General features: G+C 35.0%; 3 protein-coding genes across 6 annotated transcripts in view; 1 reads left to right on the top strand and 2 right to left on the bottom strand.

The window, feature by feature from the left end:
* gdpd5b (glycerophosphodiester phosphodiesterase domain containing 5b) overlaps positions 1-3,346 on the top strand; it is a 72,175-nt gene extending 68,829 nt beyond the window's left edge. For all 4 annotated transcript variants that reach the window (XR_012338622.1, XR_012338621.1, XM_073818488.1 and 1 more), the window contains one exon: positions 118-3,346. Coding sequence is in view for 2 of the 4 variants with exons in the window: in XM_073818488.1 (XP_073674589.1) it covers positions 118-185 (68 nt within the window). In the remaining 2 variants the exon portion in view is untranslated. The remainder of the gene's footprint in view (positions 1-117) is intronic.
* Positions 2,469-9,150, bottom strand: hspa13 (heat shock protein 70 family, member 13). The gene is made up of 5 exons (XM_073818489.1): positions 9,033-9,150; positions 8,197-8,537; positions 7,903-8,116; positions 7,274-7,441; positions 2,469-3,954 (listed from the first exon to the last, which is right to left on the bottom strand). Exons 1-5 carry the CDS (start codon positions 9,055-9,057, stop codon positions 3,386-3,388), a joined length of 1,317 nt encoding a protein of 438 aa, XP_073674590.1. The 5' UTR covers positions 9,058-9,150; the 3' UTR covers positions 2,469-3,385.
* A 958-nt stretch (positions 9,151-10,108) lies between these two features.
* Positions 10,109-26,734, bottom strand: samsn1a (SAM domain, SH3 domain and nuclear localisation signals 1a). Its single transcript, XM_073817816.1, has 16 exons — positions 26,589-26,734; positions 23,768-23,911; positions 23,385-23,431; positions 23,189-23,226; positions 22,788-22,871; positions 20,544-20,617; positions 20,191-20,253; positions 19,217-19,319; positions 18,783-19,090; positions 16,451-16,531; positions 16,097-16,225; positions 14,420-14,525; positions 14,191-14,342; positions 13,873-14,088; positions 11,845-11,995; positions 10,109-11,334 (listed from the first exon to the last, which is right to left on the bottom strand). Exons 1-16 carry the CDS (start codon positions 26,610-26,612, stop codon positions 11,231-11,233), a joined length of 1,824 nt encoding a protein of 607 aa, XP_073673917.1. The 5' UTR covers positions 26,613-26,734; the 3' UTR covers positions 10,109-11,230.
* Between the last annotated feature and the right edge of the window lie 290 nt (positions 26,735-27,024).

Here is a 27,024-nt window from a genome sequence, read left to right as displayed (position 1 = left end):
AGTGTATCTCAAGTATGATCAAAGATACTTGGTTTGTGAATTGTCCTAGTAGAGGTCTTGTAAAAGTTGTGTGCGTTAAGCATAATTTGTATTGCCTTCTTTCGTGTTGTTCCACAGAGGTGAGCAACGGAGTCACCAGCGACGAACCCTATATGGAAAACGGATTTAACTACTACACCAATTAAGACGTTGCTTATTGACTCATGGAACGAAAAATCACATCACATCCTGAACAAGCTTGTGGTGTCTCCTCTGAACTACTGACTCAACTCTTAGCCTACTGTTTATGATGGACTCTTGTACAGAAAATTTGAGCTTTTCTTTCACTATTAAGTTGCTTGTTTTCAATTCTGGATGGTAAAGAGAAATAGGAAGTGCGGTTCTTCTGTCGACTATTACCAAATCTGTGGCCTCTTCCCCTACGTAACGCTTGAGGATCCTGGAATGCCCGTTACTTGCTTCGTATTGAAAGCATGCCTGTGATAATATAGTGGATTTTATCTGTCGGTTTTTGGGGATTTTATTTTTTCTAATCTTCCATAGCCAGCCAATGTGGAGTGTAAGATATGCCAGTTTTTGTTTTGTTTTGTTTTAATTTCTAGATCTTGATTTGGTGTGATATTCACAGTCTAATGATGCCTTCTGTTCAAACATTTGTGAATTTCCAAAAACAAAACAGGTGTTTACAGAGTGTCTGCTATTAGCCTTCAAATGATATTTACTGTATTTGATATATCACCTATTTAGCATGAGGTTCACTTATCATTTTGAGAGGAAATCACCCAGCCTTATCGTCTTGGTCGCTATGTTGCCAGATGAAGAATTTCGGCATATGTTTGGCATACATACCTGTGGTTTTATTTAAGAACGACAACAAAAACAATCCCCTAATTAGGTTAAAGATCCATAAAAGAGCGTCTCTTTAAAATGTATTTGTTGAACACTTTATAAAGGAAGCTGGCTTGGAGTTTCGATTCCGTGCAATATTACTTGGACACTGTCCTGTAATAAAAAGTGTGTTTGAATATCGTTCAGTGATTTTTATTTTATTTTTTAATCCGTTGCTTTGTCATTTCAACCCTTTTGTTTGAGCTTTTCATGTATTAAATATTTTGTACAGGGCTTCCCATTGAGATGTCCTGACCCTTAATATTGTAAATGTGAGATGTGACATTGTTTACAGTGGCTTGTGCTGTCACACAGAGGACGAGGCTGAACGATTGTGCTGTTTGATGTTTTTATTTTGTATTGATGTGTTTCAGAGGTCGATCAATAAAAAAAAAAATGCAGTTTTAACAAGGTTTGTTTTTTCTTCGCACAGTAGCAAAAGTTAACTTTAATGACACACACCAAGTTCTGTGCGTAATGCAACAAATGAAATGGTAAGACTGTACAAAAATAGAATTGTACAAATATTTGTAATAGGTACAGTAAGTTTGAATATGCATTCACATTGATAAATGATAACTATTTTCCCTTTTGTGCAATGTTCTGAACTCCTCTTCTTTATGTAAAGTGCATTAAATTATGTTCACACTTTGTATAATGTAGTTTCACCTCTAATATCGAGCTTTTAGCATTATGTAAACAAAACAGGCCAACACAAAAAGCATTTTTGGTCCTTGTGGTTAATTATATTTAGCTTTTTAAAATAAAACACGAAATATGTATCTATATTTAGATAAATATTTCTATAAATTTGAATTCACATTCTTATAAAAGCTTCAGTTTGAAGATTTAATGAACTTAATACCACATTGGTCATGCTGGTACGTTTTAAATTATTTATATTTAACAGTTGGCAGGTGGTATTACAGTTTACAAATACGTACAGGGGTAGTTCAGCCAAAAATGAAATATTAATGTCATTAATTACTCACCCTCATATCGTTCCAAACCTGTAAGACCGGTTCATCTTTGCAACGCATATTTAGATATTTTTGATGAAATCGTTTCACGTTCAATGGCTAAAAAAGTAGTAAGGACATCGTTAATAGTCCATGTGACAGCAGTGGTTCAACCGTAATGTTACGAAGCTACGAGAATAATAGCGATTTTACAATTTCTTCTCTCCCGCGTGAATCGACGCGCGTTCATGAGAGTACCAAGACGCGGCGTTCTGACGTAGAACCCAGATGCGCTTAACGCGCGAAAGAGAATTGTTTAAAAAAAGTCGTTATTTTTGTTTTCCTTGCGCACAAAACGTATTCTCGTAGTTTTATAAATCACAGTTGAACCACTGATGTCACACGGACTATTTTATCGACGTCCTAACTACTAGGTCAGGGAACGGTTTATGTCTAGCAGGGTCTCGAATTTCATCGAAAATATCTTCATTTGTGTTCCGAAGATGAACGAAGGTCTTACGGTTTGGAACGACATGAGGGTGAGTTATTAGTAACAGAAATTTCATTTTTGTATGAACGAACCTTGTAACTCCGTCGGGAAAAAAACAAACAAACTCACAATAAAGACAGTAAATCTTTTAAAATGTAAAAATCAGACTATGCTTAGTCTACGGTACACATTTAACTGTGGCAATGATTAAAAAGGCACAAGCAAAACTCCAGTAGACAAAAACAGCTAGCTGAAATCACAACTAGCCTTGGCAAAATAAATAAATAAATAGCTGAGACTGGAATGACTATTCAGTTATATACAAACAGCTGCTGCTTCCCTGAATACAACATCATTAAACCTGCCAAAACGAGTTGTCAGAGACTTATTGCACAGTTAGGCACACAGATGGCAATAAACTAACCGATATGGTACCAAACGGACACTTGCTCAGGATGAAACACTATTTATACAATAAAGAACTAAATACAGTTGAGGTCAAAAGTTTACATACATCTTTCAGAATCTGCAAAATGTTAATTATTTTACCAAAACAAGAAGGATCATACAAAATGCATGTTTTTTTATTTAGTACTGACCTGAATAAGATATTTTACAAAGAAGGTGTTTACATATAGTCCACAAGAGAAAATAATAGTTGAATTTATAAAAATGACCCTGTTCAAAAGTTTACATTCTTACCTGAATGATCCACGGCTCTTATTACACACTTAGTTTGATAAAATAATGAACATTTTGCAGATTCATAAAGGGAGATGTAAACGTTTGACTTCAACTGTAAATACTCTGCATTTATTCTGAAGATAAATGTATAAACTGTAATTTGGGCCAACAAGTCCAGGCGTTAAGTACAAATGTTTCAGTAACCATTGTGTTTGACCCGATATCAGGAATTCATTGCAAAGCTAATGCGGAAGCAAAAACATAAAACACACATCGTTTAACCGGTTTTTGGTTTGTTGGCACACAGCAGTCACATGACAAATGCCCAAGTAGCAGTTTCTTAACCAGTTCTCAGTTCAACCAATCAGCTGAAGTTGGTCTTGCGAAGGTGCCTGTTAGGAATTTCAATTGCGCTGACTTGGAGCGGCCAAGAGCCGCCCATGATGCCTGCTTGAATGGCTACTCCAGTCACCACAGCCAGGTCAGGATCCACTGAGGTGTTTGGTTCCTTCCCAAAGTACTGACTAATAAGCTGTCTAATGCGAGGGATTCTCGTAGACCCTCCGACCAGGACAATTTCATCCACTTCCTGTTTCTCTAGATGCCCCTCTATGAGGACAGTCTCAATGGGTGCCAGAATCTTCTGAAAGAGATCCGCATTTAGCTCCTCAAAGAGCTCTCGCGTCAGCTTCTCCTGAAACAGGATTTTTTCCTCTTGCGCTCCGTTCGCTCCCGTTGTCTGGAGGTGAAGAGGAACTTGGAGGTGAACGTGAGGCTGCTGGGTGAGATTGAGCTTGGCGGCCTCCACAGCCTGGCGGAGAAGGTGGATGTCTTCTTTAAGAGTAGGAGGCACGCCGTACTGTTGTCGCACTCGTTCGATGGAGTATTGCAGCAGACGCTGGGTGAAGTCCTGCCCTCCAAGTTTGTTGTTACCTGTGGAGATGAAGACCATGTGTTAATCTCGTGATGAAACGGGATGAGGGTTGTGCACCTGATGTGACATTGTTTCCACGTGTGTTAGATAAATGTCAGTGAGGTTTCCGTGAGAATGCACTACACAAAACCTGGTAACCTAAATACCCATTGAGGTCAAACCACTGAGCCTTTGTATTAAAATACAAAAGGTCATAACCAGTGTCCCTACATTCACTAAACAATGAATTTAAATGATTTTCTATTAATTTTCTAATAATTTGTAATGACTGTATAAGAATTTGAAAAAAAACAGAACTTACAAAAAAATCCAGTCAAAAACTGTAGAACTGAACTAGAAAACTTCCAATGACATTTTAATGAATATATTAATATTTTATATTAATGTAGTATTATATTTAAAGCTGTATAATATAATATTATTAATAATTATTTTATATTTTAAAGTTACATGCAGTGCTGTGGAGAGTCATTTGAATGGTGTACACCGACTAAGAGCGGGAATGGCTATTTGTAAATTGTATGGGTCTGGCTTCCTGTCTCATCCACATCCAGCCATTTTTAGCTGTACAAATCAGCTTGTTTTGCTGCTTGATATTGCAAATTGGTGTGTCTTACCATGTTATTTGAATGTATTATCCTAATTATGAACACACTGGTTTGTAGTGCAAGCAGATTTACTGTTTACTGCATGTTGTTATTCTTCTCATTATTATTATTCTTCCCTTATAGTGGCTAATGAACAAAAGTCTTGTCACATTTTTTTGACTAAAAGCGAAACACTTTAAAATGATAAACCTCACATTTAAGGCATTTTAAGGAAATGGGTGAGTCAAAATGATAAAGGATCATGTATTAATACATTAGTCAGAACCAAACGGCAGACGGCAGCTTAATGAAAATGCAAATTCACAGTTTGCCAGGAGTTGGCGCTTACAGAAAAGCAGAAATAGCACTGCGCTTATAAACGTCACTGTATTTGGCATTATATGGAGGTATGACGAAAAGAAAATGCTATCGAAAGTAACTGTTCTGAATCAATTAAAGTGAAGCACAAATCAAGTGAATGGCCTATTATAAGACAATGAAAGACAATGAGTTGGCACATTTGAGTAGGGCTGGACAATATGACCTAGGGCTGGGCCGATAAACGATATCATATCGCGATAAAATTTATGTTAATAACGATGATAAACTCTAGACATTTTTTGCTCGATATGGATTAATCTAAGAGCCAATCACACAGCAGAAATATGCGACAACAGCCAATCAGCGTGCAGCGTGCGTGTGCACGTCAAAGTACAAAGTTCATTTCCTACCGCACTTTGCAAAGCAAACTTAACACCAGGACGTGAAAAAAAAAATAAAGAGAGAGAGTGGAAGCAGCGACGAAAGTGAAACTAACCTCGAGTTATTATCCAAAGATGTTGAAATTGTCCACAAAAAAAAGGTAGCACGAATTCCGTTATATAAGTGGTTTGGCTATCTGAAAAGTGACTATCAGCTCAACTGAGTTTGGCACGATTGTTAAAACTGAAACCGAAAGCAAAAAAACGCACGCGCATTCAAAAGCAATTTTAATCCCACTTGTTTAGAGAGTGACTCCCCAATGCACGCAAATTAGGCTACATGACATATCTAGGCTGTTATTAGTATGTAGGCTATAAAAGGTTGTGTATGTCTATAGCTCTGTATCATGCTTGAAATATTCGGTCTCTATTTGCACTTTGAATAATGAGAGTAGCCTACTTTGATTATGGCTGAACTGTCTGCACTTAATACGATTAAGAAAACTGTGTCGTAATTTTTTGTTATTTATACTGTAGATTGTTTCAAAATGCAGTGGTTGCCTCTAATTTAAATAGCTCAACCTATAATAGAGAAAATAAACAATTGTGTCAATAATAATAAATAATAAAGAAATAAAGAAATAATTGTTACAAATTATGTTTTTACAATAATTTTATGTTTACATTTTGTACATTTACTCTCATTTACCATACTCTGTCACAACCTTTATTTTTTACATTTATTTCAGTAAGTTGTTTTAATTTTTAAGGCCAAATCTGTAATCTGTTTTTATTAATAAACTATACTTTAAAATGTAATTTAATGAACCCTTTAATTTTTGTGGCTTTAGTCATTGTTGGGATACTATTTTAAAGCTGGCAACATCAACAGCTTATATCGGAATATATATCGTCATCGTTCAATATGGGAAAAAATTATCGAGATTACATTTTTGCCATATCGCCCAGCCCTAAATTATGACCTAAAATCAAAATCTCGATTAATTAAACATTTTACTTTTATTATGATTAATGAATGGTTTTTAATCGGCAAAGGTCCTCGAGCCAGGATTTGAACTTGGGATGCTCGTAGCACAAGAAGGCTTCTTGTCAGCGCACTGCCCACAAGGCTATCGGCGCCGACATCCTCCAGGGTCTTCTGAATGGCTCACTGTTTTGGAACTGACATCGACAAGCAGCACTGCGTGTAAAAGCACCACTCACATGGGAGATGCTGCAAAAGACGTATGCGCATATGTCCATATAGTGCCGACTACACATGCGGTAGTATGTTTTTAATGTGAAAGTACTAACAGGATTAAAAAAACACAACAAGCGTCAGGGGAAAATTATGTCGTTTAGAGGTTCTGAATTTCGGTTGCGATTACTTTTTCGAAAATTGACCAGCCCTACATGAGTATTCATAATGAATAAACAAGAGTGGTATCAGTGCAAAAATCATTAAGACTGCAACATTGGAATTAAAACCAAAAGATTCAAAATGATTAAGCCAATATTATAAACGCTTCAAATTTTGTAAACGGACATAAGCTGCATTCTATATTAATGCTGTAAATTAAAATAAACTGCTTACCAACTGCTTCATGTTACACTTACACCGTGTCTACACTGGACGCGAGCGGCGCGACGCGACAAAATACAATAGAACCTATTATGCTGTCTACACTGGATGCGGCGCGGTGCGACACGGCAAATCCCCAACAGTAATCTGCTGCCGCGTTCTATTAATGACGTGCTCACACAGAGTTTAAATGATTCGCAACGGTCGCTTCGCTTTGTCGTGACCAGTGTAGAAAGACTTTAGCTTTAGCCGTGTAGACACGCTGTTATTATTTCTTCCTCCTTATTGATTTAATAAACAAACTTATATTAATGGGGAAAATAAAGATCAGGATGTGTCTCAAATATCTAAATAGCATAAAACAGCCCTGCCCATTATTAGCCATATATCTACCATAGTGAAATTTCTCCTAGTTGACATATTTATAATGTAATATCACTCAGCTCACCTGCCATTGCTCTGGTAAGGAACATGCCACCCTGCTTATTGAGAAGTGACACATCTAGTGTTCCTCCTCCCAGATCCACCACCAGCACATTAAACACTTCTGCTTTATGCAGTCCATAAGCCATCGCTGCCGCTGTGGGCTCGTTGATCACCCGCAGGATGTCCAGCCCTGATGAAGAAGACAACATTTTAACCAGATTATCATCAACTTTAACAAAGCTACTTGTACTGATTTCTTTGGAAGCCAGTTTCCACCGCAGAATATAAAAAATAAAAAAGGTTATTGCGAAATAAGTCAGAATTGCGAGACATTAACTCAGAATTTTCTTGCAATTCTGAGTTTATATCTTGCAACTCTGGCTTTTTTGCTCTGAATATCAGGGAAAAGTCTGAATTGTGAGATAAAAAGTTACAATTTACCTTTTCTATTTTTTGTTTGAGTGCCTTCCATAGATTCCAATAGCAAGACATAACCAAGTTGTGACAGACTAACTGTGTGGTCACATTGGCAAAATTGTGTGTGCAAAAAAAGGTCAAGATGTAAGCAGCTTTCTGTTGCTCAATGCAGAGGATTTCTAATGAAACAATTAGCTTTTGCAATTAACCTTTAGAAGTGAGTAGTAAACTGACCAGCTAGGTTAGCAGCTCTTATGGTGTAGTTTCTTTGCCTCTCATCAAACTCTGCTGGCACTGATATGACGGCTTTCTCGATTAGTACTCCCAGTTGCTTCTCTGCCATCATCTTCATTGTCAGCAGAAGACGGGATCCGATGAATTCAGGAGTAACTGTGAATGTGCTATTTGTAGAGACTAAAAATTCTGCACTCCCATTGTTGTATATCACCTATAATAGAAAAGAAAATAAATAGTTAGAAATACTGCAAGTGCTGGAAGAGCAATGAGTGTAAAATTTTAAATGTGTACCTTAAATGGGTATCGCGCGCTCTCTTTGTTTAAAGTCTCTTGGTCGAAAATCTTTCCTATAAATCTCTTAGCATCATAGATTGTGTTTTGAGGATTTATGTCAGACAATTCCTGACCCTCATGTCCAGAAAACACACCGGTGGGGGTAAATGACACCACACTTGGAATGCTTTTACGACCTTTGTCATCTCCTAAAACCTCAATCTCGCCTGTGCCAGGCTGAAAAAATCCCACAGAGCAGAACGTGGTCCCAAGATCCAACCCAATCACCCTGGGTTTTGGAGGGGGCAGGTACTGCTGTCCCAGATATCCTGCCAGGAACAATGCCAGGATGACAGAACCTGTGGGGACACACAAAAATAAATATTTTGTACCATATGTATATGTTCCTACGTATTATTACAAAAAATACAATAGTATATTGTTCCAAAACGTGGTATGTAGATAAATAGAACACCGCAAATTAAGACTTTATTCCTGGTACGCTGATGCCCAAATATGCTGTCTAGATAGACAGCTAACTAACGTTAGGCTTTGAGACACAGCCACTAACATCTGTAGTATAAAGAACCGTAAGAACGTAACGTACATCAGCTGTGTCTATAAATTGCGTATAATATCAGCTGATGTTTGAGGCTGAATGTTTTACCTCAGACTGGACAATATAACGATATGTCTGATATACCGGTAACGTTAGTTATCCACGTACAGTCAGTTATTTGGGACTTACATTCCAGATGCGTCAGTTCCATTTCTAGCTAACGGCTACATGAATGGTTATTCTATTAAATTTGACATATATCTTTCCGAGTACATTAGTTTAATTGAACACTTACCTATTATGGACATTTCTCCGGCCATATTTCAACCCAAAATGTTATGGATAACTGTATTAGAGATGTTCATTCAGTATCTGCGCCGACTGAGCGAACATACACGTCGACCTAATACGGGCTGTTGAGCTTATGGGAGTAGTAGTTTTTTTCATCAGTCGCATGGTTACAAACGTGAGTGGAACTACTGCAGGTGACTGCATTTCCCAGAATGCACTGTAAAGCGCAAGCGAACTCATGCACAACTTCCTGTTATATTTTTTAGTTTCGAAACCGGAGACTTTAAAGAAATTCAGCAGTGCAACTAGAAGGAGGAGCAGTAAATGTGTACGCCTGTTTCTGACACAGAATTTTAAGAAGGGTAATTACAAACAAAAAGGCAGAATTGCGAGATATAAACTTAGAATTCTTACCTTTTTCTTGCAGTTTATATCTCGTAATATAACAATTTTCCTCTTAATTATGAGTCTGTATTGTAAGACAAAAAGCCACAATTTACTGTTTTATTTTTATTTTGGTGGATAGCCAAGCCAGTAATAATAAACTAATAATAAAAAAGTGATGATGATAATAATACATTTAAATTCAAATTTAAAAAGTAAGTTGTAATTAAATGTGAATGAATGAATAAATGTGGTCACAAACATATATATATATATTTCCTGCCACAAGACCTTAGTAAAATAATATGTACGAAAACTTGTTTTTATAAACTTGGGTGTCTTGTTTCAAATAACTATTTCAATTTCCAAAAATAAATTTTAGGTGGAGTCGAGATTTTATCAGTAAATCTTAGTCATTACCAATACATATTAGCATGTTGATCAGAGAAAGGAGTTGCATATTAAGTATTAATTCAGGTAAAGGGATGGAAACCGGAAAGTGCTTTGAAACTAAACCTCCTAATCACTCATTGCACATGACTAGTCCTCTGGAAACTCATCCCACCAAACACCCACCAAAACCAACTAGTTATTTTTAGAAACAAATGGAAAATTAATAGTATGAATTTTAGCAGCAATGTGTATTCAAGCACAACCAAATGAGAAGGAAAGCTGTAGAATAAATAATTTATTTTGAATAATATTATATACAATTCAGTCATGATAAGCATTTGTAAAATTTGTAAAATTCATCACACATAAGTACACTTCCAGTCAAAAGTTTTTTAATGCTGTTTTAAAAAGTCTCTTCTGCTCACCAAGCCTGCATTTATTTGATTCAAAATATCAAAAACAGCTACATTTTGAAATATTTTTTACTATTTAAAATAATTCCTTTCTATATGAATATATTTTAAAATGTAATTTATTTCTGTGATTTCAAAGCTGAATTTTTAGCATCATTACTTTAGTCACATGATTCTTCAGTAATCATTCTAATATTCTCAAAAAAACATTTATTAGTATTATTATGTTGAAAACATAATGAGTAGACTTTTTTTTAGGTTTCTCTGATGAATGGAAAGTTCAGAAGAACAGCATTTATCTGAAATAGAAATCTTTTGTAATATTATAAATGTCCTTATCATCACTTTTGATTAATTTAAAGCTTCCTTGCTTAAAAAAAGGAATTATACTGACTACTATAAGTTTTTGAATTGTATGGTGTATAATGTTACAAAAGGTTTTTTTATCTCAGATAAATGGTGGTATTTGGATCTTTCTATTCATCAAAGAATCCTTAAAAATGTACTCAGTTGTTTTAAATATTGATAATAATAATAAAAATGTTTCTGAACAGCAAATCAGCATATTAGAAGGATTTCTGAAAGATCATGTGACACTGAAGACTGGAGTAATGATGCTGATAATTGGGCTATTTTAAAATATATTCAAATAGAAAAGTTATTTTAAATAGTAAAAAAAAAAATATTTCAGAATTTACTGTTTGCTGTCTGTTGGATCAAATAAATGCAGACTAGGCGAGCAGAAGAGACTTCTTTAAAAAACATTAAAATCTTACTGTTCTAAAACTTTTGACTAGTAGTGTGTGTTGCCAAGAAAGTTCAACTTGCATATACATAAACAGAAGTAGGTTACATCAACACAAAGCTGAACAAAGAATGTGTAAATACAAAACACAGTACATCTAAATGAAAGACAAACACAGATTGTGACAAAAGAAAACATTAACAGAGCTCTTTTTCTGTTTGTAGCTTCAACATTAAATTATATCAGGAGAGAGATGTTAGATAACTCTCAGCTGTCAGGACACTCTGCAGGAATAAAACAACCTGAGTCTCTGGGACAGTCATTATCTTCATCTTCCTCCTCATTGCCCTTCATTTCTCCTTCTTCGTCTTCTGTAAGCCAAAGCAACAAAAAAAAAGGTTAAATCTCTCACATAAACTCGTTAACTTCATCTCTGCCTAGCAAATCAGGTTTGCGTTTGAGCAAAAACCCAAATGAAATTAATGTTAATTAAATGACAGTATGTCTTTCTGGTTATTATCCCACACTCATATCAGCAAGAGCAGCCCAGCCATGTGCCACCTGCTCACACAGTGAGCTCACATCCAAACGCCAATTAATCCTCACCCGCATTTTCAGGAAAGGGCCGTTCCTGACTGCACAGAGCGTTATGGATTAAATTAAAACAGATAAGGTTATGACTTTCAGTCGGAGTCTGACTCTAATATGTCAAAACGGCAGAATTTCATCAAAACACAAAAATAGACGTTGCAAAGATTGCGGTATCTTTGTCCTTCCTGAGGCTTGCTGACATAATGTTTCCTGAGATGGACACAGAGAAAACCAAAATATGGTTTTGCCCACAGCTGTCTGTCGTTCAAACACCCTATATTGATACTCACTGTTTGTGACATAGAGGCAGTCTGAAGCAGCCAGCAACCTCTGTCTGTGTTCTGGATCGGTCACATTTAGCTCAATCAAATGCCTCTCTTTCAGATGTTTGAGATCATCTACTGTCTGGTAGCCATTGAGGAGTAATGAAGATGCATATTCCTGTGACAAAAGAGATTTCAAACATTAGAATGTGCAATACAAATACAAACTATTCAGTCAAAGACAAATTATGAACATTTTTAATTGGAAATTTAGTTGAATCTTGAATCTGTAAATTATCTTAATCATATGTGGGCAGGTGTTTTTAATTAATTCTTTAGGGAGCTGAGTGTTTATTTATACATTTTTTGTGGCATTGAAATGTAGTAACAGAGTGAACGTGTCAAAATATTCAGAAAAGCTCAAATATACACTACCTGTCAAAAGTTTTTGAACAGTAAGATTTTTAATGTTTTTTAAAGAAGTCTCTTCTGCTCACCAAGCCTTCATTTATTTGATTCAAAATACAGCAAAAACAGTAAAATTTTGAAATATGTTTACTATTTAAAATATCTGCTCTCTATTTGAATATATTTTGAAATGTAATTTATTCATGTGGTCAAAGCTAAATTTTCAGCATTTTTACTCCAGTCTTCAGTGTCACATGATCCTTCAGAAATCATTCTAATATGCTGATTTGCTGTTCAAGAAACATTTATTATTATTATAAACATTTAAAACAGTTGAGTATATTTTTTCAGGATTCTTTGATGAATAGAAAGATCCAAAGATCAGCATTTATCTGAAATAAAAGGCTTTTGTAACATTATACGGGGGGATTAATACTTTTATGTAGCAAGGATGCTTTAAATTGAACGAAACTTCAGAACTTTCTATTTATCAAATAAACTTTAAAAAAATTGTACTCAGCTGTTTTCAACATAATGTTAATAAAATGTTCTTTTGAGCAGCAAATCAGCATATTAGAAAGATTTCTGAAGGATCATGTGACACTGAAGACTGGAGTAATGATGCTGAAAATTCAGCTTTGAAATCACAGGAATAAATTACATTTTAAAATATATTCCAAATAGAAAGGAATTATTTTAAATAATAAAAATATTTCAAAATTGTACTGTTTTTGCTGTACTTTGGATCCAATAAATGCAAGCCTGTTTTTTTTTTAATTGGCTTTTTTTATATTCATTTTGTATTTGTTGTAGGTATAATTTTAAGTGTTTTGTCATTTTTGTTAAACATTAATTATGAAGCTATTATTATTTATATTTTATTAACATATTTATATACTATTATATATTACTATTATATATTTAATGTTATTATATTTATCTTATTTTAGTACTTTAACTTAAAAATATTTATTTTTGTTAGTTTACAAGGCAACATTTTTAAGTTCTAATATCTAATATTTGATTTTATTTTATTTTAAAAAAAAAGTTACAGAATTTTTTAAAATACTTTTTATTTTAATTAATAAATAATACACTGGTGGCAGCCAATCAGTGTGAAATGAACATAGTGACGTTAAAATCCAAAGTTAAAGGGATAGTTCGCCCAAAAATGAAAATTTTGTCATTAATTACTCACCCTCATGTCGTTCCAAACCTGTAAGACCTTCGTTTATCTTAGGAACACAAATTAAGATATTTTTTGATGAAATACTCTGACCCTGCATAGGCAGCAATGCAACTGACAGGTTCAAGGGCCAGAAAGGTTGTAACGACATCGATAAAATAGTCCATGTGACATCAGTGGTTCAACCTTAATTTTATGAAGCTATGGGAGTACTTTTGGTGCGCAAAGAAAACAAAAAAATTACTTGCAGGGTCAGAAAGCTCTCGGATTTCATCAAAAATATCTTTGTTTGCATTCTGAAGATGAATAAAGTTCTTACAGGTTTGGAATGACACAAGGGTGAGTAATTAATGGCAGAATTTTCATTTTTGGGTGAACTATCCAAAGCAGGTGGGCATGAATGATAAATAATGTTTCAATGTGTGTACATGTATACACATGTGTTTCAAGTCTGGTTATACCTCTAAATGAAGTCTCTCTAGTAACTCCAAGAGTGTATTTGGTCGTGGCTTCTTGCATACTTTGACAGGTCTGATTTTTGGAGCCACTTCTTCTTCCTTTTCTTTCTCAGGCAGAACATCCACATAAATAAACTTGAAATTTCCCACTTTATTATTAAGCATGCCAGTCCATATGCCCATAGGTGGTTTACTTATGATGTTAATGATGTCTCCCACCTGAAAAAGATTACCAGCACCGTTAGATAATGTTTCTCCTTTAAAATTATGCTGATTAATGCGAGTGTAAGTATAAAAAAAAAATCATAATTTTTATTTCACCTTCAGTTTGAGGGAGTCTGTATCATATGGACTAGGGACAAAGTCTGTATGTACTTTAGCTCGCCCGCAGAACTGCCCCGTGTAGGGCACTTCCTCCTCTAGTTTCAGGCTGTCTCTGTTACTGGATACATCTGAATTGCTAGCCACACCACCTGAGCCAATAAATATAAATATAAAATTACAATGTCAAATCACTTTCCACTTCAGTCGCTTGTGTGTAGATACTTACTGGATGAGCTCTGTCCACTGTAGAGGCTTTCTAATGAGTTGCTGGTGTGGTCTGAGCTCTTCTCTGCTGGAGACCCGTTTTCTGTTTCTCCCTCAGTGTCATCACCCTGCACCAATCAAAATGTCAGTCTAGATATTCGTATAAACTGTTCTACAGATTAAGTGACAGGGAAAACTGGGGTTTGTTAGTTTCAGGGGTTGGCTTTGTGGGTCATCATTTCTGGGTCATAAGGTACACTCTCAGAAAAAAGGTGCAAAATTCAGCTGATGCAAAGCTGAATTTTCATCAGCCATTATTTCAGTCTTTAATGTCACATGATCCTTCAGAAATCATTCTGCTATGTTGATTTATTATCAATGTTGGAAACAGTTGTGCTGCTTAATTTTTTTTGGGAACCTGTGAACCTGTGTTTTTTTAGGATTCTTTGATGAATAAAAAGTTAAAAAGAACAGCATTTATTAAAAGTAGAAATCTTTACTATCACTTTTTATCAATTTAACACATGCTTCCTGAATAAAAGTATTAATTTATTTTGAACTAGGAATAAAAAAAAAAAAGTACTGGCCCCATACTTTGAACGGTAGTGTTTAAATAAATGCTGTTTTTTCAAGTTGTATTCATTAAAGAATCCTAAAAAAGTATCAGAGGTTCCAAAAAAATATTAAGCAGCACAACTGTTTCCAACATTAATAATATATCAGCATATTAGAATGATTTTTGAAGGTTGTGACACTGAAGACTGAAGTAATGATGCTAAAAATGCAGCTTTGCATCACAGGAATAAATTCTATTTTAAAGTATATTAAAATAGAAAACCACTATTTTAAATTACAGTAATATTTCACAATATTGCAGTTTTTTTCTGCATAGTTGTGCTGCTTAGTGCTTAATATTTTTTCGGAACCTATGACCTTTTTTCAGGACTAAAATAAATAAAAAGAACAGCATTTATTTAAAATAGAAATCTTTTTTTTACTATCACTTTTTAGCAATTTAACACACCCTTGCTGAATAAAAGTATTAATTTCTTTCGAACTAAGAATAAAAAATGTGACCCTACACTTTGAAGGGTAGTGTATGTTGTTACAAAATATTTCTTTTTTAAATAAATGCAGTTTTTTTTTTTTTGTTCATTAAAGAATTAAACAAAATATCACAGGTTACAAAAAAATATTAAGCAGCACAACTGTTTCCAACATTATTAATAAATCAGCATATTAGAATGATTTCTGAAGGTCCATGTGACACTGAAGACTGGAGTAATGATGCTAAAAAATCAGCTTTGCATCACAGGAATCAATTCTATTTTAAAGTATAATAAAATAGAAAATCACTATTTTAAATTACAATAAAATTTCAAAATATAACAGTTTTCTGTATTTTTAATCCAATAAACACATCCTTAATGAGCAAAAAAGACTTTCAAAAACATTACAAATTGTAGAGCCCAAATGGCAGTGTAAATAATAATAATAATCAGGATAGTAACAACCAACAAAGGGAATAATACAGCCACCTAATATTTAAATGTATATATTAAATATTTCTTTGAATGGTGTCAACCAACCCCCCAGTCTCCCATGTGCAATCTGATGACCTGCTGATATTTGGGTAATAAATGACCGAGTTGCCTAATCAGTGTTAGTAATCAAATGAGGAACTTGCATTGTGACTCACCATGTCCTCAGAGACGGATTTGACGTGTTTCTTGGCCATCCGTTTGCGCATCGTCATCGAAATGGCCTTCATCTTCTTTCCCAAACTTCCCGGTTTCTCACAGTTTTCAGCTGTTGATTCACCCTCTGCCTGTTTTATACACACACACACACAAAAAAACATGTTTTGTTAATCCTTTTGAGTATAAAAAATCCTCCATCCAGTGGTCACTTAGACAGTTAGTCTGTAATTAAAACAGACTGCTTGTTTTTCATTTAAACACACTGTGAAAAATATTTTATGAGGAATCATAGTATCATAATAGGGGCATAAACTTTCAGATTGATAATTCTTATTCATGCAAATTCTTCTTACCTCAGGTGCTCCATTTTCCTCAAGTCTGGAAGGGGAGTGTTGATTTCTGAATGTGTCAAATCTTCCAAAACTGGTGGATCGCTGTGTCAGGTAAATAAAATCAACCACATTAACTGATATAACATTAAAACTGTCATTATACTGTTCTTGTCTTCAAGTTATAGAGCACTCCAGTACATTAAGCGGCACTTGATGTGCCATCATTTTAGTGTTTTCAATTTGATAAAAACACTGATTCATAATCTGCTCAAAAACCTGTCAGCTCTTCCACAGGAAAATACAAATAATTATCTAAATTTATCTAAAATCCATGTAATCTCAATCAAATAGCAAACTGTGGTATCATTAGAGCCACTCTTGTGAATTTAACCTTGACAGCTCAGTAATGCTGTGTGGTGTCAAGCTGTTTGCTTGTTCTTAGAAATGTCCATTTTCAAATGTCAGATCCAGTAGCACTGAATGATACATCTACTATAGCCTAATATATCTTAACTACATGAATATCACCTTCAAAGTATTACCTGAAATATTAAGATCGATTAATAAAGACCTACCTTAGGTTTAAGACTTTTTGGTTTGTCTGAAGCATTTGAAGCAGCCCTTTGAAGCATCGCTTTAACGTGTGTGTTCAGTTTTTCCTTAAAATGAAAGTCTAACCTGAAACTAGCGGTTTTACCTCTCAGCTCCACAAGTGATCAAATGCAATGCCTCAGCAGAACAACCGATTACAAGAACTTCCTTAAATCACACAGGATGTGAGCCAATGCGCGTTCTGTCTATTATCAAGGCATCAGCTCAACGGGGAAAAATACGAAATGCTTGAGTCTGCATATTGTGGTTCACCACTTCACAGTCATTTCGAGTAACACAAATTCAGTAAGTGGGACTCTGTGGCACACAGAAAAAAAAAAAGAATTTCCGTAGAGGTGCTTTTTACATAATCGAAGCCTCCTTGCATCATATTGGTTTCATGTAGGCCCTAAATAGATCCAAGAATATGTGCTTCTACTATGTTATAATTAGTGCCACATTCATAATTTCACTTTATAGGAAAAACTATAAACATACTGAAGTGAAAGCTTATTAATCAATATTCCTTTGTTCTTTGCCCAAATTGCAAAATCTGGACTTCGTATAGGGGAAGTAGCTCCTCTGCACGCAAGGAAGCGGACCCTTGATTTTGAAACACTTCCTGTCTACTTTCACAACATTCAGTTAGGATTTTTTTTTTGCAAAACTGCACAACGTCTAGTTTTATCTGACATCTACGCAAAGAACATTGATCACAGGCTCTTTATAGGTGAAGAATTTAAATCTTTTAGATAAACTATATGTCAAAAATATGTTTAATTCCTAAACAATTTTGCTCTGTGATAATATTGCAACATTGGCTCTAATGATCAATGACATGAGTTTGGGGGCGGGACTATTGTTTGAGTGGCCAATGGAAGATGGGGAGAGTGTTCTGGAAACCTGTTTGAAAATAGTCATTATATTTGCAATTATGTTTTGCATGACTAAAGGCACAAAAATTAAACACTTCTGATTTAATTGAAAAAAGGCCTACTAAAAATATGGATTGCTATACAAGGCATAAACTGACCAATAGTGTTCAAGAAAACCCTGCAGACAATAACAGACTAATCCAGCTGTGTGCAGTCGGCTATAGCAAAATCCAAATCCAGGATTACAGCATTATAACCTATTTCTTCAAGCACTACAAGCCTTTGAAAACAAACAGCCCTTCCTAACCTTTTTTTCTGACCACTTCTCTTCATCTGAGATTGATACGTAGTTGTTTACTCATACTTAGTGCTAGAAAGATTATATGTATGAGATTCCAGGAAACAGGAAAAGATTATCAATTTGCAATGTCTTTATACCTTCAGAAAACATTAGAGGTCATCACACTGAAGTGTGTGAAAATATTACTTGTTGTTGGGATGACAGAGCAATCTGAGACTTGCATACTGTAATAATAACATGCATTTGGTACTTGATAACTAGGCTTGGCTGGTTTGTGTATTTTTAATACAAGCGCTTTACACAGAATAATGCAAAATACCTGTTTCTTAAGCATCAAATCAGCATATTAGAATGATTTCTGAAGGATCATGTGACACTAAAGACTTGTGTAATGGATGCTGAAAATTCAGCTTTGCATCACAAAAATAAATTACATTTTAAAATATATTAATATAGAAAACAGTTATTTTAAATTGTAATAATATTTTAAGAGATTACTGTAAATGCAGCCTTGTGAGCATTAGAGAAAAAAAAATGTACAACCCTAAAATCTTGAATTATAAAGTATATATCAAAAATGACTTACATTGGAGGCACAAAAATCCACACTGGTGCTGGAACGCACCACTCCCCTGGGCAAGGAGTCTTTCTTTGAGTTTTGAACGTTGATTTTATCTCCTCGACCTGGGGTTGTTGATGTAGTGCGGTCACAGATGTGGACTCGATATTCATTACAGGGAGGTAGACAGGTGTTGTTGGCTGGCACCCAGTTTAAGGCTGTTTCAGTGGGATTACTCCAGCGATGTCTGGCGGGCGCTGTCTCTGTGACCCTTGACCCCCCAGCAGTGTCACACATCACTCCTTTGGCACCTTTGATGTGAGCTTTGGAAGACACTGATAAAAAAATATCAATGTCTGTCAATAACATTACACACAGTTTTCGATTAATGAAAAAAAACAAAAAAACAAAAACAAAATGCAAGTAACTGCATTTGCATGAAGTTAAATAGGTTTATCTACCTTTTGTTTCTTGTGTTGGAGTTGCTCTTTTACTGCTTTTCCTCTCTACTTTTTTCATCCGTGTCTCTCTTAGTTGTGTTGTGTCTGCAATTGCTGTCTCAGGCTGTCGACAAACATAATAATTAAGAGACAGTTCACCCAAAAATGAAAATTCTGTCATGAATTACTCACTCTATTTTGTTTCAAACCTGTAAGACCTTCGTTCATCTTCGTAAGACAAAGTAAGATATTTTTGATGAAGTCCGAGAGCTTTCTGACCCTCCATAAACAGCAATGCAACTGACACGTTCAAGGCCCGGAAAGGTAATAAGGACATTGTTGAAATAGTCCATGTGACATCAGTGGTTCAACCTTAATGTTATGAAGCTATGAAAATAGTTTTTTGTGCGCAAAGAAAAACAACAACAACTTTATTCAACAATTTCTTCTCTTCCGTGTTAGAAGCATGATGCTTGAACCACTGATGTCACATGGACTATTTTAATGATGTCCTTGCTACCTTTCTGGGCCTTGTACATGTCAGTTGCATTGCTGTCTTTGCAGAGTGAGAAAGCTCTCAAATTTCATCAAAAATATCTTAATTTGTGTTACGAAGATAAACGAAAGGAACAACATGAGGGTGAGTAATTAATGACATAAAAATTTAATAATTTTTTTAATTTATGATAAAAATGATTGTTTTTTGCAACCCTTATTATGCTAACAATATCGATAACTCTCAACAGTGAGTCCATTGACAGAGCATTACACTGGTGAACGCATAACAGATTTAGCCGTCTCGACTGACTCTAATGCCATGTGGGCAAAGGGATTACATGGGCAGAACGTGCCCCTCACCCAACCATCTGTACAGACACAATCAACAACGATACCCTGTACGGGGACAACCGTTGTTCTGCCCCCTGTGAAATAAATGACGATCAGTTACATTCCAGCTGGCATGGAGCACTTGGGAGGACAGGGCTTGAACTTACCATGCCATTCTGTCTGCTGCTTAGCCGGTCTTGGTTTGGATTACACCCTTCATAATAGACAATCTACCAACGAAAGAATGAGAATTATAATATAAAAAATAAATTAATATGCCATTTTAATATTTTCTAGGTTTTAATTGTTTAAATATACCAACATAAGCAGTTATGTGACCAACAACACTCTATAGCTTATATTCTTAAAAAAGCATAACACTCAAATTTTCATACTCAAAGATACCACATCAAATATGGTACACAAAAAAAAAGTAATAAAAAATATGTAAAATCCTTCATTCAATCCTGGATACATATTAGCCTTTAATTAGTAAATCCAAATATCACATGTTTCCAACCTGGATGGGAATCTCTGGCTGTATGTTTCTTGAAATGGTCTGGCTTTCAGACCTTCTTATAGCTCTCACCATATCTGAAATTTAAGCAAATTTAATCAAATTATTAGGCAATTAGCAACATTTGCTTTTTTTAGTTATGTATTTATTTTATTAGCACAAGACGTCAGTGCATAAAATAAGACATTACAGAGTCTCTAGTAAGACAAACAAAAAGGGTAAACCAAAGCTCAAAATAGTACATTCCGTATGAGAAAACTTATGTGGTTTTGCATCTTGTTTCCTGTTTTGCTTCTTCATGTATTTTAATGAGAGGAAATACCATGTGGCAGGTGATTTTGCTCTGCTTAGTCAAGGAAATGTGGTACATCCATACAGACAGGTTCAACAACATTGTTACCTTAAAATGAATGTGTGCCACCATTTGAAATTCAGATTACAGTAAGCTTAAAATCTTTTCATTATCTATTAAAAACAACAGTGATTAAAATATTTGAACATTGGTTTACCAAAAAGAACTTAGTTATATTACATTTTACATTAGTTAGATTATGTTAGGAAATTTCACGTTGTTAGATTGTATATTGTAAATGAGTAGTTGACTTGGAAGTTGGAAGTTGTAACACAGGGCTGTAACCACAATAGACATTGAGGGGTACAATTCTTGCACTGATCTGTTGCACTCCGTTACGCAATGTTCTTGTTGTTTAAAAGTTAAAAGGGTCATGACATGAGTAATCAAATTTGCCTTGATCTTTTGGCATATAAGAAGTCTTTATATAATTAAAACTTCTCATTATAAACAAAGCATGTATTTAATCAAGTTACAAAAATGTAAATGTACATTTACAAAAAAGTAAATGGTTTCATAATGCTTTGTCTGGAAATGACTGTGCTAATTTGATTATGCTGTCAAAACACTCATGCAATAGCGAGGGGGCGGGGCATGCAATGTTTCCTATGCATGCAATGATGTTAGCCAATCATAATATTGGCAGATTACTAATAAAGTAATCTTTAGGTCCTTAAAGGACCTGCCCCTTAAAACAAGTCGTTTAAGACAGAGGGTCAGAATGAGGATTGAAAATAATAATTTTTCCAATTTTTTTTTTTTTTTTGTGCAAAAAAACTGTATTAACATTATCAATTAACCTCAAGGAACATATTAAAATAAAAAATAAAAAAACATGTCATGACTACTTTAAAATTTCAGTCTGGTCTGCCTCGCTGGTCCAACTGCACTGTCAGTGTCAAAATTTGCTGCCGTAACATGGCCGAAGCAGGCGAAGTAATATCACGCAGCACAGGCACTGCGTGATATTACTGCGCCTGCTGCGTCCATATTACGGCAGCAAACTTCCTTGATTATTACGCCGGAATGGGAGTGTAGTTCCTAATCTTATCGGCCTAGAAAAAATCGCATCTTTACATTTTCCGCTGGTCTTAGTACACAATATAACTGCAGAAGAGTCAAGTTTTAAATAGGACAAATACCGAAACTCATTGGTTATTTTTGAACACATTGCTATTTGGTCTAATAGGATTCAATGATCTATTCTAAGCTTGCTAAAAGTGATATCGCCAGAACAGGAGAACGGCTGAATGGGTTTCAAAACGGTAAAACTCAACTTATTAACTCGGGGGGAGTTGGAGAATGAGCCTATTTCCAAAAAAAGTGGAGTATTCCTTTAACATGGGGAGTCAATGGGTTTGACTCCCTTTTGCAGCCAGTCTCTAGCAGCCAGTCGATGAATTGCAGTCTAAATCACTTCCGTGTTGGTTTCAAGAGCGGGAGGTTGCCGCTTGGGATGAACATTATGTGTGTAAATTACCCGAATCTGTTCCTCTCTCTCCACAAACAATGAAGCTGTGAGTTTAGTTATTTTGCAAAAACACCTCATTGCTGAGAAATATAATGTAGCGATTCAGTATTGAAGCTATTATAATAAAAGTCGTGGGGTAGTTGTCTTTGAAAGTCCTCCACAGTTGTAAGAGGCTGAAGACTAGTGTCCTATTTACAATTAAGACCCTGCTGTTTCTTAATTAATCCCACACAGGACAAGCAAGTGCTTTAAGTGAGCTGACGACTGCACAACACTCTCCATTCACTGGCAATGAGATTTGACGCAATCAGAACCTTACAGGCCATCTGATTGGCCGATAGTAAGTGGATGTTGCTTAGCTGTGTGTGTCTTGTAAATGAAATCTAGTCGGGCTTAACCTACAAATCCTCAGACCGGTTTTTACCTTCATTCTGATTGTTCCTCATGAGGACTAAATCTTCCTGCTTTTTGGCAACGGGCCAGACAGAATTAGTGCAGACGGTATTATCTGCAGGAGGGAAATCAAAACCATTAGGGGTTTGTTCATTTAAGGTCCACTGATGTTGCATGCTTTTACTTTTTCATTCTGTGAAATCTTGTTTAAAATGTAGAAAATCTGGTTTGTCTTCCTATTCGTGCTCATAATGATCTGATAAACACGGTATGAATCTTTCTTTTTCAGTATTTACTGGTTGCCTGACCTGCCAGTCAAGCTAGTTTCTTTATGAGCATTAAAGCATAACAAGAGAGTAGGATTGCAGCTTAGTCATGTGATGCAGAAGGAAGAAGTTTAGGAAAATGTATAAAATATCACTCAAAACATACCTAAAGCTTTATTTTCAGAAACAGATTTTGGCAGAGAACTGAAAGAAGATGCAAGGAAACATTTAAAGAAATATTCACAAAGAGTACATTTTGTATTATCTGTCACTGTGAAAGCCTCAAGGGCTCTTTCACTTTTGCTTTGACTGGAAGTTCAACATTTTTCTCTTTGTTTGCTAAAAGCAAAGACTGAACTCACCTTTGTTTCTTTTTTCTAGTGTTGTCTGAGTTTATCTGTGAAATTTCCTGTAAACAAATACAGCATGAGGCAGTTTTATCATTTTAACACAAGTCATACATTATTGTATGTATTTATTTGAAATATCGATGTGAAATTATAATCATGCCTAGCATGTTAATGTCCCCACGATTTCACAAGCCTATCATTTGAGGTTTCTCTCTCATAGACAGGGCTCAAATAGACCTTAATATATTTCCATATGGTTACAGCACAATCTATTAGCAGCAGCTTTTATTTAATGGAAACTCATCATGTTATAGCATTCGTCCAGATGGCCGATACATTTCCCATGACAATGCAGTATATGCATTCAACATTCCAGCAGTCATTTCTAAAGTTACCATAGAGATGGAATGCCCCACGCTCCTCCATTTGGTGGCGTCATCTGAGAGAACAGCTGGGCTGCAGGACCTGCTAGGGATGGTGTACACCTGAGCCTCACAGGACTCCTGCACGGCCTCGTACAGGCTGTCCATTGAGCCCTCCTACAAAACAACAGCATGTCGGTCACAACCCCATGCTGCTAATAAGCTAAAAATGTGAAGTAAAATGAACTTAAGACACACTAAATATCTGAATTTATTACAAAGGCCTTCAGCTCCATGGAGGATTGAGAGATGGATTTTGTTACAAACAGTTATTATAGTTAACTAAAAGTAAAATATAAACTGATGTAAACTCAAAATTGCGAGTTATAAAGTTTGAATTTTCACTTTTTTTTAACTTTGTTGAATACTATATTTAAAAAAATTCTCAGAATTGCAAGTTTGTATATCACAATTCTTACTTTAAAACACGGAATTGCGTGTTATAAAGTAACTTGTAATTACAAATTTATATCTCACAATTCTGAGAGAAAAGTCAGAATTGTGAGAAAAATAGTCAGGATTATGAGATATAAACTCGCAGTTGTGAGAGAAAGTCAAAATTGCAAGTTTTATCTTTCTCACAATTGTGACTTTATTTCTTGCAATTGCGAGTTTATATCACACAATTACAAGAAACTCAGAATTCTGAGTTTATATCACAATTCTGAGAAAAGAAGTCAGAATTGCGAGATATAAACTTGAAATTGTGAGAAAAAAGTCAAAATTGCCAGATACAAACTCACATTTGCGAGAAAAAATGTCAGAATTGCGAGTGTGTATCTCACAATTCTGAGGAAAAAAGTCAGAATTACGAGACGTAAACTTGAAATTGTGAGAAAATGTAAAAATTGCCAGATACAAACTCGCATTTGCAAGAAACAATGTCAGAATTGCGAGTTTATATTTCACAATTCTGAGAAAACAAGGTCAGAATTGTAAGAATAAAAGTCAGAATTGCTGGATATAAACTCGCAATTCATAGAAAAGCCAGAATTGCGAGATACAAACTCACATTTGCAAGAAAAAAAGCCAGAATTGCGTGAATAAAAGTTAGAATTGCGGGATATAAACTCACAATTGCGATTAAAAAAATCAGAATTGCAAGTTTGATCTTTTTTTCTCACAATTTAAATTTTTCTCGCAATTGTGCGTTTATGGCACGCAATTCTTAGGAAAAAAGTCAGAGTTGCGAGGAAAAAAGTCAGAATTGTGAGAAATAAACTTTAAATTGTGAGGAAAAAGACAGATTTGCCTGATACAAACTCACAATTGCGAGAAAAAAACTCAAAATTCCGAGTTTTTATCTCACAATTCTAAAAAAAAAAAATGAGAAAAATAGTCAGGATTGTAACATAAACTCGCAACTGCAAGAAAAAAGTAAGAATTGCCAGATACAAACTCAAAATTTCAAGAAAAAAAGTCAAAATTCCGAGTTTTATCTACAATTTTGACTTAATTTCTTTATTTTGTGACTATTTCAATTGTGCATTTATGGCACACAATTCTACGAAAAAAATGTCAGAATTATGAGTTAATATCTTGCAATTCTGTCTATTACTCACAATTGTGAGTTTATTTCACAGTTCTGAGGAAAAAAGTCAGACTTGCGAGAAAAGAATTGTGAGATATAAACCTGAAACGGCGAGAAAAATAGTCAGGATTGCGAGATACAAACTTGCATTTGCGAGAAAATAGTCAGAATTGCAAGTTTTAGAAGTCTGAGAAGAAAAGTCAGAGGAAAAAAGTCAGAATTGCAAGATACAAACTCGCATTTGCGAGAAAATAGTCAGAATTGCAAGTTTTAGAAGTCTGAGAAGAAAAGTCAGAGGAAAAAAGTCAGAATTGCAAGATACAAACTCGCATTTGCGAGAAAATAGTCAGAATTGCAAGTTTTAGAAGTCTGAGAAGAAAAGTCAGCGGAAAAAAGTCAGAATTGTGAGTTTTATCTTTATTTCTCACAATTGCAACTTTATTTCCCGCAATTGTGTTTATAGCATTCAATTCTGAGGAAAAAAACTCAGAATTGTGAGATTAAAAAGCTGCTTTAACCTTTTATTATTTTAAATTCAGTGGTGGAAATGGGTTTTCATTAAAATAATTAAAACTACAATAAAAATGAATAACTATATAGACATTCAAAAACGAAAACTGATAAAAATGACAAAAACACAACAAAATTCTAATTAAAAGGAAAACAGACAACTACAAATATAAAAACAATCAAAATATTGTAACTGTATGAGTATCTAAAAAAAAACCCAGGAACTTATAGCTGAATTTAGGCTTCTTAACTTTTATCTTTGGTTGTACATTTTTTGTCTGAAGCAAATTATTTTGAGAACAAATAATTATTGCAGTACAACCACCGATCCACTAGGGGTCACAGACCCCCTGATTTATTACACGGTGTTTGTAGTGCATTTGAGCACAAATCCATTTGTGCAAAATATGACACAAATAACCAGAAGCATGTTTGCCTACAGAAGATCAGATCAGCGTGAATTCAATGAAGCAAGACCACCATTAATCCTAAATTGCACAAAACTACATCTGGCAGAGAAACTCAGTTGAATCTACATGTTTGACTAATATGTTTTGTTTTTATAAAAAAGAATAGATAAATAAAATTGATCTTTATTACAAGGGCTACAAATGTAAGCCATAATAAACTTTTTAACTAAAGAAAGCATAACAAAAGGCCCTCGTGAGCAGCTAAAGCACAGTTCCTCATCATCATGCACTGTCACATGTTGCCTTCACATCCACAGAGCAGAAAAGGTGAATCACATCTTACCAGAGAGAAGCAGAAGAGATTCATTCTGAAAAGTATGGTTTCTTTCCAGTGCCCACAGCACAGGATGAACAATGGGACGAGTCAGAGGCAGACAGAGAGCAGAGTGCTTAGTGTTCCAGGCTGCCTACTGCTCCACAGATTAATACTGAATGACATCCTTCCTCTAATCCAATAGATGTGGAGGACCATTACCACTCCAGGCAGCCCCTCAATCAACTGCTGAGCTCGTTAATGCTGATGTTGTTTACTTAACCCAGCGAACTGGGTTGAGAGCTTTTGTTTGCACTATGACTACAACAACCGTTTGCGTAATTTACTGTAAACACTAGTCATTGGTGTAATTTAAAGGGATGGTTCACCCAAAAATGAAAATTCTGTCATTATTCAACCTCATGTCATTCCAAACCTGTAAAAACCTTTGTTTATCTTCGGAACA

Source organism: Garra rufa, chromosome 14 (genome assembly GCF_049309525.1).
Source record: "Garra rufa chromosome 14, GarRuf1.0, whole genome shotgun sequence".
NCBI lineage: Eukaryota > Metazoa > Chordata > Actinopteri > Cypriniformes > Cyprinidae > Garra > Garra rufa.
This window is presented reverse-complemented; position numbering and strand designations above follow the sequence as displayed.